This window comes from Oncorhynchus gorbuscha, linkage group LG24 (assembly GCF_021184085.1).
Source record: "Oncorhynchus gorbuscha isolate QuinsamMale2020 ecotype Even-year linkage group LG24, OgorEven_v1.0, whole genome shotgun sequence".
Classification (NCBI taxonomy): domain Eukaryota; kingdom Metazoa; phylum Chordata; class Actinopteri; order Salmoniformes; family Salmonidae; genus Oncorhynchus; species Oncorhynchus gorbuscha.
Genome location: NC_060196.1, coordinates 42,496,357 through 42,509,883, shown reverse-complemented (window position 1 = coordinate 42,509,883; position 13,527 = coordinate 42,496,357). Strand labels below are relative to the sequence as shown.

Genomic DNA, 13,527 nt, shown 5'->3' with positions numbered 1-13,527 from the left:
AACTCTGAAAATTGAACTCTGTAACAAGAGTAATTTTTACTCTATTTAGACTGGGACCAAATGTTATCTTTTGTGGAGTATAATTGTATTCAATTTGAGTAATATTTACTGTGTACTGGTGTGTGTATGTGTGTGAATTCCGGACACACAGCATTCCCCACAATAGATTTTCTGCCCCACCCCCCAAACATTCCCCACTCTTCGATCAAGACTTCTAAGAGGGGAGTCGGTTACACGTGTGTGGTGTGTGAGTGCACGCTCACACATACACTAGACACATAGCTGTCCATTTCCAAACAACTCGCATTCCACGTTGGCCTGTAAAAGAGACCACCCCCACTTGAATACCAACCAACCCTTTACACTACTCAACTCTACCCCCAACACCTGCCTCCAACTCCAGTGTGTTGTGTGTGTGTGAACGTGTGTCTAGTTTGTCTGTGTCTAATGTGTGTGCATATAGTGTTTGTGAATGTGTGTGCCTGGCGAGGGGGCAGTGTGTTGGCGAGGGGGCAGTGTGCCTGGCGAGGGAACAGTGTGCTGGCGAGGGGACAGTGTGCCTGGCGAGGGGGCAGTGTGCCTGGCGAGGGGACAGTGTGCTGGCGAGGGGACAGTGTGCTGGCGAGGGGACAGTGTGTCTGGCGAGGGGGCAGTGTGTCTGGCGAGTGGGCAGTGTGCAGGCGAGGGGGCAGTGGCTGGCGAGGGACAGTGGGCAGGGACAGTGTGTCTGGCGAGTGGGCAGTGTGCTGGCGAGGGGGCAGTGTGCTGGCGAGGGGACAGTGTGCTGGCGAGGGGACAGTGTGTCTGGCGAGTGGGCAGTGTGCTGGCGAGGGGGCAGTGTGCTGGCGAGGGGGCAGTGTGCTGGCGAGGGGACAGTGTGCTGGCGAGGGGGCAGTGTGCTGGCGAGGGGGCAGTGTGCTGGCGAGGGGGCAGTGTGCTGGCGAGGGGCAGTGTGCTGGCGAGGGGGAAGTGTGCTGGCGAGGGGGCAGTGTGCTGGCGAGGGGGCAGTGTGCTGGTGAGGGGGCAGTGTGCTGGCGAGGGGGCAGTGTGCAGCCATCTGGTCAGTATGGTTGATGGTGGTCCAGAGTCTCTACAGATCGAAAGGTCACTTTTCCTCTTTGTACTGATCTTCCTCATCTGCGTACAGACCCCAGTGTGTACGGCAAAGGTTGGAGAACTGGGTCACTGTGTGTGTATCTGCCCTCAGGGAAAGGAGAGGTGAGGTAGGGTGAGGCTGGGTGAGAGGAGAGGTGAGTTAGGGTAAGGCAGGGTGAGAGGAGGGGTTAGGCAGGGTGAGAGGATAGGTGAGATAGGGTGAGGGGAGGGGTGAGGCAGGGTGAGAGGAGGGGTGAGATAGGGTGAGGGGAGGGGTGAGAGGAGAGGTGAGGTAGGGTGAGAGGAGTGGTGAGATAGGGTGAGGGGGTGAGGGGTGAGGGAGGGTGAGGCAGGAGGAGGGAGATAGGGTGATAAGGGGGTGAGGGGTGAGAGGAGGGGTGAGGCAGGGAGAGGAGGGGTGAGAGGCTGAGGGAGTTAGGATAAGGCAGGGTGAGATCGGGTGAGAGGAGGGGTGTGGCATGGTGAGAGGAGGGGTGAGGCAGGCTGAGAGGAGGGGTGAGGCAGGCTGAGAGGAGGGGTGGGGGTGAGAGGAGGGGAGAGGCAGGGTGAGAGGAGGGGTGAGAGGGGTGTGGCAGGGTGAGAGGAGGGGTGGAGGGGTGTGGCAGGCTGAGAGGAGGGGTGTGGCAGGCTGAGAGGAGGGGTGTGGCAGGGTGAGTGGAGGGGTGAGGCAGGCTGAGAGGAGGGGTGAGGCAGGCTGAGAGGAGGCAGGGTGAGAGGGGGGTGAGGCAGGCTGAGAGGAGGGGTGAGGCTGAGGGAGGGGTGTGGCAGGGTGAGAGGAGGGGTGAGGCAGGCTGAGAGGGGGGTGAGGCAGGCTGAGAGGAGGGGGGTGAGAGGGGTGAGAGGGGTGAGGCAGGGGTGAGGCAGGGTGAGAGGAGGGGTGAGAGGGGTGGCAGGCTGAGAGGAGGGGTGAGAGGGGTGTGGCAGGCTGAGAGGAGGGGTGTGGCAGGCTGAGAGGAGGGGTGAGGCAGGCTGAGAGGAGGGGTGAGGCAGGCTGAGTGGAGGGGTGAGGCAGGGTGAGAGGAGGGGTGTGGCAGGCTGAGAGGAGGGGTGTGGCAGGCTGAGAGGAGGGGTGTGGCAGGGTGAGAGGAGGGGTGTGGCAGGGTAAGAGGAGGGGTGAGATAGGCAGCGACATCTAAAATAAACAAAACCACTAGAACTAATCATCAGCTAGAGGACTAGAGGCAGTCACATCACAGTTCAAACACACCATTGAGTGAGTCATGAGTGAGACATTACTGGAAAACAGAGCCCTTACTGGAAACTTGAACTCTTACTGACAATTTGACATTTCTGTATGTATGTGTGTGAGTCACTCCCTCCAACAGAGGCCATCTGGTAAACTAGTCGTATAATAACGAGTGAGGACAACCAAGACTTGATTTTAAGTAATGTTGCTCTTGTGGAATGTCTCTGCTTGACCACTACAGATATCACAGACACCGAGGTGCAGTTGCATGTGAAAACAGCATGGTTTACATTTGCTCCATTGTTAATGTTCTATTGGACGCCCTCTCTACTCCCTCGCTGAGCCACTACAGTCTTCTCTTCCCTCTGCCTAGGGGTTCTTTGCCGTCAGCGAAACATGTGTGGTGTTGGAGTGAGGGGCCTCTCCCTCTGGCCGGTGGGGTACAGCGTAATCAGTGTGTGTACAGTGCACGTGCATGTCTGTGTCTCCAGGAAGTAGGTGAAGAGCCACTGAGCTCATCTTTGAACTCCAGGCCATATGGCCCTCTGTGAGGCCCAGGCTACGGCACACTTACTCTAATACTATTACACTGTGTGTGTGACTACACATAATGCTATTACAGGGCAGGAAGCTGTGTGTGTGGTTACTACACACATAATGCTATTACACTGTGGTACCAGGGGGTCAGGGGTAAAGCTGCCTGGTATCACTCAACTAGCTGGCATTACAAACAGAACTGCTGGGCTTTAGACAGTTAATGTTGGTGTTTATTTTTGACATGGCTGTGTGTGTGTGTGTGTGTGTGTGTGTGTGTGTGTGTGTGTGTGTGTGTGTGTGTGTGTGTGTGTGTGTGTGTGTGTGTGTGTGTGTGTGTGTGTGTGTGTGTGTGTGTGTGTGTGTGTGTGTGTGTGTGTGCTAATGTGAGAGTGTCTAAAGTCCACACCTATGGCCATATGAAGACCAGCTGTAAGGACTAAACCTATAGCTGGAAGAAACAGTGTAGTGATTTAGGGAGAACAGTGTAGTGATTTAGGGAGAACAGTGTAGTGATTTAGGGAGAACAGTGTAGTGTAGTGATTTAGGGAGAACAGTGTAGTGATTTAGGGAGAACAGTGTAGTGATTTAGGAAGAACAGTGTAGTGATTTAGGAAGAACAGTGTAGTGATTTAGGAAGAACAGTGTAGTGATTTAGGGAGAACAGTGTAGTGATTTAGGAAGAACAGTGTAGTGATTTAGGAAGAACAGTGTAGTGAAGCAGTGCTCAACCAGAAACCCTGTGGATCCACAGAGTGAAGGCACTACCTCCTGTTCCATACACTGTTGGCTAAGGCCTCATTTCCGTTTGAATGTGTGTGTGTGTGTTTGTGTCCTTACCTCGTTGTCGTGGTTCTGACAGAAGCTCATCCTGTCCTGGAACAAAGGTAGCAGGGAGAAGTTGTAGTGAAAGGACTGGGCCAGGGAGACACCCACGTCTCCCCCCCCTTCTCCACCTCCTCCGATGGGGATGATCTTGCCTCGACCCGCTTGGTGCTGGTGCAGGCTCTCAGCTAGCCTCTCAATGAAGTGATCCTTGGTCAGCCGGACCCTCTGGTGGGCACGGACGCAGTTATCACACAGGTACTCCTGGCAGTCCAGGCAGTGGGAGCCGGCCAGGTTCCCCTCGTCACAGGAGCTACACGTAGGCTCTCCCAGGCGGTGCGGGCGGAGGAGTCCGCCGTGGGGGTGGTGGAACCCGGGTATGGAGCCACCGCTGACCCCCCGGTGGTGGCCGTTGATATTCTGGCCGAGTTGGAGCTGCTCCTCGGAGCTCACCACCACATCCAGAAGGTTACTGAAGAGGAAGTTGGAGGAAGGGAGGGAGTCCACTCCGGCTTCAGAGATGGAGACCTTCTGATTGCAGGTGGGGCAGCTGAGTTTGAGAGGGTCCCCAGGGCTGCGCTGGCCCTCCAGACACTGCCTGCAGAAGGCGTGGAGGCAGGGGAGGACATGGAGGCGCCGGGAGGAGAACGACGAGGAGGAGGAATGAGATGAGGAGGATGAGGTGGAGGAGTTGGAGGAAATAGGAGTGGAGGAGGAGCCACAGAGCTCCTTGCAGAGAGGACAGGTTTGTAGGTCGGAGTCTGAGAATGAAGCCATCTGAGGAGTTTTAAACAAGGCTACACTTTATAAGAACATCCACTCAGGTATTACTGGGATATTCATTTGGGAAACGTACGTTTGTTTCTCCCCTTGTGTTCTCTTCTGTGGAAAACAGGTTCTTGAGGTAGGTCGTTTTTACAGTCAAAATGCTCCACATACATAGGATAGGTCCTATAGGTGGTATCTCTCAAAAAGAACCGTCAACTGACGACAGATACGCAAATAAAGTCCGCCCTTTTATAAGATTCTCTTCAAATCAAATTAGCAACATTAATTTCAGTTCACAATGATACAATATCTTCACTTGGATACGGATTTAGAATAATTATTACAGGCTACTCACTACAATTATGGCCAACTTTACATAGGCCTAAATCTATTCTGTCTTTTTGTGTGGGCTAATCCGAAAGAGCCACATTTAGAGTTCACTGGTTTTTGTTTATTCATTCGTTTGTCGTTGTTTTTGTTGTAGATGTCGCGGCCTGGCGGGTTTATAGAATAGTCCGAAAACAGATTTTGTACAGGATCCCCTTCAAAGTGCCCAAAGCTCCTTTTTCCTCCCCAACCGACACAGCATCACACTACTCAATGCAAATATTTCGTCCCGTTTTCGCGTCAACGTTGTCGGCCCTCTAGTCCACCATCCGGGCCCTCTCCAACGCCGTCAGAGGCTTGCAGAAGACGGTGGTTTCGGTTCGCTCTCTCTCCGCCGACAAGACCGTAAATTATTCATCAAAGCATTGGCTCAACAGCAACTCGATCTCATTGCCGCTCTATAGGTCCGTTTGGCGACAAAAATATCCCCAACCGTCTCCGTTTTTAAACCCCCCCCCTTCTATATGCACAGTCCCACAGTCGAAACCAGCTCCAGGCACGTATGCATTTACGTATGCGTATCCCCCTTCTTTCTCTCTCCCTCCCTCCCTCTCTTCGAGAGGAGGAATGCACAGGGCTTTTCTAAGCGCCTCTCTGGAACCTTGAAAGGGGGAAAGGCACGAGCCTCCGAGTCACTCCAATCGCATAAGCCTGGAGGAACTCCGGGCTTTTTATAGAGATTCTGTAGTCCCAATTTTTCTATCTGTAGTTCTGTTTTCTGTTCTGGAAAACGCGCTCTGAAACACAGACACATACACAACACGGTGCGCTCCTATTGCTGGCCACGCGCTCGTCCCGTCCTTGTTTATGGGCGCGTGTTGCTGACTGATCCTCCAACCGCTTTAATCTTACTGGGAGGAATGGACACACACTTCCGTCCTGGCTGGGAGGAGGGGAGGGGAGTGGAAGAGAGAGGACGGGAAACGGACAGGGGCTTGGCTTATTGCTTGTGCTGCGAATGGGGGCGAGGGGTTCCGGAGGCTCTTGCCATTGTGATGGACGTGTGCTATAGGCTCAGGCAAATTACATTTTCAAAAAATAAATAAACGTTTCCAGACAGGTGATTTAGAATTGTATTTATTCCCCGACTCCAAGTCTGAAGGACCTCTTGTAAAACAATTTAGATGAATGAATGTGTTGTAATAACTTGAGGCGGCAGGTAGCCTCGTGGTTAGAGGGTTGGGCCAGTAACCGAAGGGTAGCTAGTTTGAGTCCCAGAGCTGCCAGTTAACCCACTGTTTCTAGGCCATCATTGTAAATAAGAATTTGTTCTTAACTGACTTGCTTAGTTAAATTACATAAATAACAATGCAACTTTCTTCCATTAGAAGCACCTGTCTTTTTGTAAACATTTATGCTAAAGTCACTGATCGATGGGTTCAATGGGGACACATGAATCCCCTGTAGATTTACTTATTTGATATTACATAAATCTCCGTGTGTGCATGTGTGCTTGTGTGTGTGTCAGGGACGAACTGGTCATAGGGCAATTCTGGCAAATTCCAGGTGGGCTGGTCCATTCTCAGCCCAGCGGGCCTGTCTACATTTTCTGCAAAGTTATCACTATTTGGCTAAAAATGGGGGCTTCAAGGAAAAACAATTGTTCGGTGTGGGGGTGTCGATAAATGGGCTGTCATGATAAAAATGGCAGCACCAATTTCTGGTCCCTGTCTGTCTGTCCGTCTGTCCGTCCGTCCGTCCGTCCGTCCGTCCGTCCGTCCGTCCCCATCCGTCCGTCCGTCCGTGCGTCCGTCCGTCCGTGCGTGCGTGTTTACACTTGTGTGTGTGTGTGTGTGTGTGTGTGTGTGTGTGTGTGTGTGTGTGTGTGTGTGTGTGTGTGTGTGTGTGTGTGTGTGTGTGTGTGTGTGTGTGTGTGTGTGTGTGTGTGTGTGTGTGAAGTGTGTGTGTGTATATGTGTGTTATGACTGACATGACATCCTAGAAAGTAGCCTTGACTCAAATAACCAACAGGAAGCTTTGTCACCGTTGGAAACAACACACTAACTAAATGTATGACATGTACGGTAATATGATCGGCATGTATGCAACAGTGATGTGTTCCAGAAAACCCCATGTCTGACATGCCTTGTTTAAGAAGATAATATACTGTGTGTAGGTGCAGTAAATACAGTATTATAACTAGGTGGTTAAAGCCTTGAATGCTGATTGGCTGACAACTGTGGTATTTCAGACCGTATGACGGAACATTTATTTTTACTGTTCTAATTACGTTGGTAACCAGTTTATAATAGCAATAAGGCATCTCTCGGGTTTGTGATATATGGCCAATATACCACATCTAAGGGCTGTGTCCAGGCACTCTGCGATGTGTTGTGCCTAAGAACAGCCCTTAGCCGTGGTATATTTGCCAATGTACCACACCCCCTCGTGCCTTATTGCTTAATTAGGTCAATCACTCTCCCATACATGCTTAGAACATGTATTGGGTACATATTCCTAGCGATTGAGGGGAAAGATGAAGCGAGGTTTGAACCAGCAACACTGTCCATGGGGCAAGTACACTACCACCTGTGTCATTAAGGTCCAGATCTCGTAGCATTGGCTGTAGTAGTGGCCTATTCCAATGAGCTCTGTTCAGATACACGTATCTATGGAATAGGGCTGAATATGGGATCCTTCAATAAGGAAAATGGGGGGAAAGAATTAAAGACGAGGAGAAATGCACAGTCAAAAACAAGAGAGGGCAGGACAGGGTTAGGGCATGATTATGGGATTGTTGTCTGAACTCATCATAGGGATATACACTGGTAGAAATGCATTATGTAGAACAGACATGCATCAGAAAGAGATATTATTTAGACAGACATAATTGAGGATATTTCATATTGGACAGACATAATCAGAAGAAATACACTATTAAGCATGTGTGTGTTCCCCAAAACTATTGGTCCCAGTTCCATTTCTGTTGCTAAACCCATTCCCCAGATCTCTTGGGCCCAGTTGCATTTCTGTTCCTAGACCCCTTCCCTTCCCATAGTTCCTTCAACATGCACAGACAGACATGAAATTACTGGATTAGGGCGAGGCCAGTCTGGTATACAATGGAAATGTAACCATCCGGATATGGGACGAATATGTAACCCAAAGCCAATTCCTCCTTTGGCCGCCTTTCCTTACAGTTCTCTGCTGCCAATGACTGGAACGAATTGCAAAAATCACTGAAGCTGGAGACTCATATCTCCCTCACTAACTTTAAGCATCAGCTGTCAGAGAACCTCACAGATCTTACACCTGTACATAGCCCATCTGTAAATAGCCCATCCAACTACCTCATTCCCATATTGCAATTTATTTTCTTCTCCTTTGCACCCCAGTATCTCTACTTGTATATTCATCTTCTGCACATCTATAGCTCCAGTGTTTAAATGCTAAATTGTAATTATTTCGCCACTATGGCCTATTTATTGCCTTACCTCCCTTATCTTACCTCATTTACACACACCTGTGTATAGACTTTTCTATTGTGACTGTACGTTTGTTTATTCCATGTGTAACTCTGTGTTATTGTTTGTGTCGCACTGCTTTGCTTTATCTTGGCCAGGTCGCGGTTGTAAATGAGAACTTGTTCTCAACTGGCCTACCTGGTTAAATAAAGGTGAAATAAAAAATAAAAATAAATACGAGACCGTTTGCTCTGCTGCGGCACGGCAAGCGGTACAGATGCACAAAGGCTGGAACCAACATCGACTCGGTACTGATAGGCTATCCCTGTATATAATCGATTCTCATTGTGTATTTATTATTCCGTGTTATTACTTTTCTATTATTTCACATTTTTGTCTGTATCGTTGGGAAGGGTCCGAAAGCGTTTCACTGTTAATGTACACCTGTTGTTTATAAAACATATGACGAATAAAATGTGATTTGATCTGTTTAGCCAATTAGAAAATAGGCCATTTTATGTCTCACACTCCACACGAGCACGGACCAAAATTAATCTGTTCTAATTTGGTGTCCGTTCTCCACGCATCAGTCTCGTCTCGCATCAGTTTTAAGAGTTCCCCTCTAAATGAGCGAACATCAAGACAGCTCTAGATATTTTCTGTTTGCATTTTACAGACGACGCACTCCCTCTAGTGGAGCTTAGGTAGCATTACCAGCCAAACCTAAATATAATAGTTATACCACTTAGCAGGCGCTTTTATCTTTGCATTTACATTTTAGTCATGTAGCAGACGCTCTTATCCAGAGCGACTTCAAGTTAGTGCACTAATATTTAGATAGCTAGGTGGGACAACCACATAGCACAGGCATAGAAAGTACATTTCCCTCAGTAATGTACCTATTAGCAGAATCAGAGCTAGAAAGGGGGTTGGGGGAAAAGTGCTGTTTATTAATGATTATTGTTTATTTATTTTAATTTGGTGGGGGGTCGAGGTGAGGAGGAGTATTATATAAGATACTCTTTGAAGAGGGTTTCAGGTGTTTTCAGAAGATGGACAGGGACTGCAGTCCTAGCTTAAGGGGGAAGCTGGTTCCACCATTGGGGTACTAGGACAGAGAAGAGCTTGGACTGGACTGAGAGGGAGCTGCCCTCCCGTAGCGGTGAGAGGACTAAGAGACCTGAGGAGCCAGAACGGGGTCCTCGGGTTGGGGTGTAGGGTTTGAGCATAGCCTGAAGGTAGGGAGGGGTAGTTCCTCTTGCTGTTCCGTAGGTAAGCACCATGGCCGTGTAGTGGATGCAAGCTTCAACTGGAAGCTAGTGGAGTGTGCGGAGGAGTGGGGTGACATGAGAGAACTTGGGAAGGTTGGAACATGGATAAGTTGCAGGGGTCTGATGGCACAAGCGGGGAGCCCAGCCAACAGCGAGTTGCAGCAGTACAGATGGTAGAACAAGTGCCTGGATTAAGACCTGCACCGCTTCCTGTGTGAGATAGGATCGTACTCTATGGATGTTGTAGAGCATAAACCTGCAGGAGCGGGTCACTGCTTTGATGTTTGCAGAGAACGACAGGGTGTTGGCCAGGATTCACGACAAGATTCTTTGTAGTCTAGGAGGGCGACACTGGAGTTGTCAACCATAATGGAGAGGTCTTTGAGCAGGCAGGCCTTCCCCGGGAGGAAGAGCAGTTCTGCCTTGTCGAGGTTGAGCTTGAGGTGATGGGCCGACATCAAAGTTTATGTATCTCCCAGGCATGCAGAGATGCGTGTTGCCACCTGGGTGTCAGAAGAGGGGGAAGGAGAAAAGTTGCTGAGTGTCATCTGCATTGCAATGATAGGAGAGACCTTGTGAGGATATGACGGGGCTGAGTGACTTGGTGTATAGCGAGGTGAGTAAAGGGCCTAGAACCGAGCCCTGGGGGACACCAGTAGGGAGAGTACGTGGTGCAGACACAGATCCTCTCCATGTCACCTGGTGGGAGCGTCCTGCCAGGTAGGATGCAATCAAAGAGTGTGCATTGCCTGAGACACCCATCCCTGAGAGGGTGGACAGGAGGATCTGATGGCTCACGGTGTCAACGGCAGCGGATATATATAGTAGGATGAGAACAGAGGAGACAGAGTCAGCTTTGGCTGTGCAGAGAGCCTCCATAACACAGAGAAGAGCAGTCTCGGTTGAGCGACTCGTCTTGAAGCCTGACTGGTTAAGAAGATTGTTCTGAGAGAGTTTAGTTCTCCATTTTCGCTCAGATAGAGTAGTGGGAGAGAGAGAGCGAAGATTGCGATGGCACATGACCATCTGGGTAGGGGCTGAGTGGTTAGGGTTGAAGAAAAGGGAGACAGACAAGGAAACAAATTGCCTGCCTTGTGAGTTGGAGGGGATTGGGAAAGGGTAAGGTCAAACGAGTTAAGGAGGGGAAAGAGAGAGTTGGAATAAATTCATTGAAGGCAGATGTCGGAAGGTTGAAGTCACCAAGTACGAAGAGTGGGTAGCCATCATCAGGAAGTGAGCTTATCAAGGTGTCAAGCTCATTGAGGAACTCTCCAAGGGCATCTGGTGGGCGATAGATGACAATAATATTAAGCTTGAGTGGACAGGTGCAATGACAGCATGGAATTCAAATAAGGAGATGGACAGGTGAGAGAGAAAATAGAAAATCTCCAGCACCATGACAACCAGATGCTCTCGGACTATGAGAGAAAACATAGTCAGATGAAGAAAGAGCAGCTGGAGTAGCAGTGTTCCCGAAATTTTATCAGCATATCGATTGCGCAACCAGGGGTGGAAAAACCTTGGATCATTGTTACTCTAACTTCCGCGACGCATATAAGGCCCTGCCCCGCCCCCCTTTCGGAAAAGCTGACCACGACTCCATTTTGTTGATCCCTGCCTACAGACAGAAACTAAAACAAGAGGCTCCCACGCTGAGGTCTGTCCAACGCTGGTCCGACCAAGCTGACTCCACACTCCAAGACTGCTTCCATCACGTGGACTGGGATATGTTTCGTATTGCGTCAGATAACAATATTGACGAATACGCTGATTCGGTGTGCGAGTTCATTAGAACGTGAGTTGAAGATGTCGTTCCCATAGCAACGATTAAAACATTCCCTAACCAGAAACTGTGGATTGATGGCAGCATTCGCGTGAAACTGAAAGCGCGAACCACTGCTTTTAATCAGGGCAAGGTGACTGGTAACATGACCGAATACAAACAGTGCAGCTATTCCCTCCGCAAGGCTATCAAACAAGCTAAGCGTCAGTACAGAGACAAAGAAGAATCTCAATTCAACAGCTCAGACACAAGAGGCATGTTGCAGGGTCTACAGTCAATCACGGACTACAAGAAGAAATCCAGCCCAGTCACGGACTAGGATGTCTTGCTCCCAGGCAGACTAAATAACTCTTTTGCCTGCTTTGAGGACAATACAGTGCCACTGACACGGCCTGCAACGAAAACATGCAGACTCTCCTTCACTGCAGCCGAGGTAAGTAAGACATTTAAACGTGTTAACCCTCGCAAGGCTGCAGGCCCAGACGGCATCCCCAGCCTCGCCCTCAGAGCATGCGCAGACCAGCTGGCCGGTGTGTTTACGGACATATTCAATCAATCCCTATACCAGTCTACTGTTCCCACATGCTTCAAGAGGGCCACCATTGTTCCTGTTCCCAAGAAAGCTAAGGTAACTGAGCTAAACGACTACCGCCCCGTAGCACTCACTTTCGTCATCATGAAGTGCTTTGAGAGACTAGTCAAGGACCATATCACCTCCACCCTACCTGACACCCTAGACCCACTCCAATTTGCTTACCGCCCAAATAGGTCCACAGACGATGCAATCTCAACCACACTGCACACTGCCGTAACCCATCTGGACAAGAGGAATACCTATGTGAGAATGCTGTTAATCAACTACAGCTCAGCTTTTAACACCATAGTACCCTCCAAACTCGTCATCAAGCTTGTATGCAAAGCAGTAATTGTTTCAAAACATCTCCTGCCATGTCACTCACACGTCGTGAAACAGTGTTGTTTGATGAAAGCATTTCCTGTACAGTTTTTTGTCCTTTTCCCCAAGCAGTGTCCCAGCCATATTCACGTAAGCAGGAAGAATTAAGTCCTTAACAATAGTATGGGGTTTGCATGTCCTAGCCACTCGGTAGCTCACCATATAAGACGCTTCTAGACCCTTCTTATTAATGGTATCTGTTGCTTTTATACATGTCTTACAACTCAAAAGTCATCTTTATTCTCGCTCAAAAATCTCCTGTGGCTTATTTTTCAAATTGTCATGTTTAGTTTCTAAATGTCTGCACAAGAGTGAAGGTTTACCGCGAGAGAGTAACGGTTAACGTGATTGGATGTTAATTATTTGACTAGGCTACCAGTATTTGACATTGTGTTGTTATTTCCATGAATGTTATTTTTGGTAGTGAAATGAGGCAACTCAGGCGAGAGAAAAAAAACCCCACCCAAATGTGTAGCCCATTAGAAAATATAAATGGACTGTTGGAAAATGTGAACATAAAAAACACCAAAGTTTTTATAAATGTGAAACACATTTTTATTTTGGCATACCCCTGACGGCATTGCACCCCCGTTTGGGAATAACTGTTGTAATCAATGCGTTGGGAGACAGGGACTTGGTGTGGGTGAGTAGTCCGGCTGCAGTGTTTTGAACCATTTGGAGCTGATGGCGAGAGATCTGTGTCATTGTTATAGCATTGGAAGTCAAGGTTTAAATGGAGGGTCTGACCAAGAGGGAGGATGTAGATGAAGAGTAATGGAACCAGCAGAGCCCTGGGGGATACCCTATATAACTGCAGAGCAGAGTCTGAGGTGTAGCCATTGAGGGAGCTGTAGTAGGTCTGTTTTGTGAGGTATGATAAAAGGTAGGAGCAGTCAGAGCACATACACAGGTGATTCCTGCAAGGGTTAAACCCACGACTTTGGCATTGCTAGGTCCTTTCCCCTTATCACCGGAGCCACATCTTGCCTGACGACTCAGCGGAATTCAATTCAGGGAGTTCTATTAAAGACTGCAACATACATTCAGCGATTGGCTCATCTCTAACAAATCAAGAGTATCAAAATTGATAAGGTCGTCGTCAAATAGGCTGGCTCTGGCCCAGCCCGTCAGTTTCTGGGACCAACCAGAACAGTCAGAATATGTTCGCATTCTAAAAATTGTAGGAGATTGGTTTTGCCTCAGACTCCTCATGGACATCAGTTTGGCTAGAGTGATGTGGATGGATAAGCCAGGCAAGAGCCACACAAACACATTGATAATACACACAAAAACACAAG

The 13,527-nt window shown here is 49.0% G+C and overlaps 1 protein-coding gene across 1 annotated transcript in view; it reads right to left on the bottom strand.

The window, feature by feature from the left end:
- The window catches only part of LOC124012790 (E3 ubiquitin-protein ligase TRIM71-like), a 51,716-nt gene extending 46,062 nt beyond the window's left edge, over positions 1–5,654 (bottom strand). The window contains exon 1 of the mRNA XM_046326752.1: positions 3,677–5,654. Coding sequence (XP_046182708.1) covers positions 3,677–4,438 — 762 coding nt within the window. The 5' untranslated portion in view covers positions 4,439–5,654. The remainder of the gene's footprint in view (positions 1–3,676) is intronic.
- Positions 5,655–13,527: the final 7,873 nt, after the last annotated feature.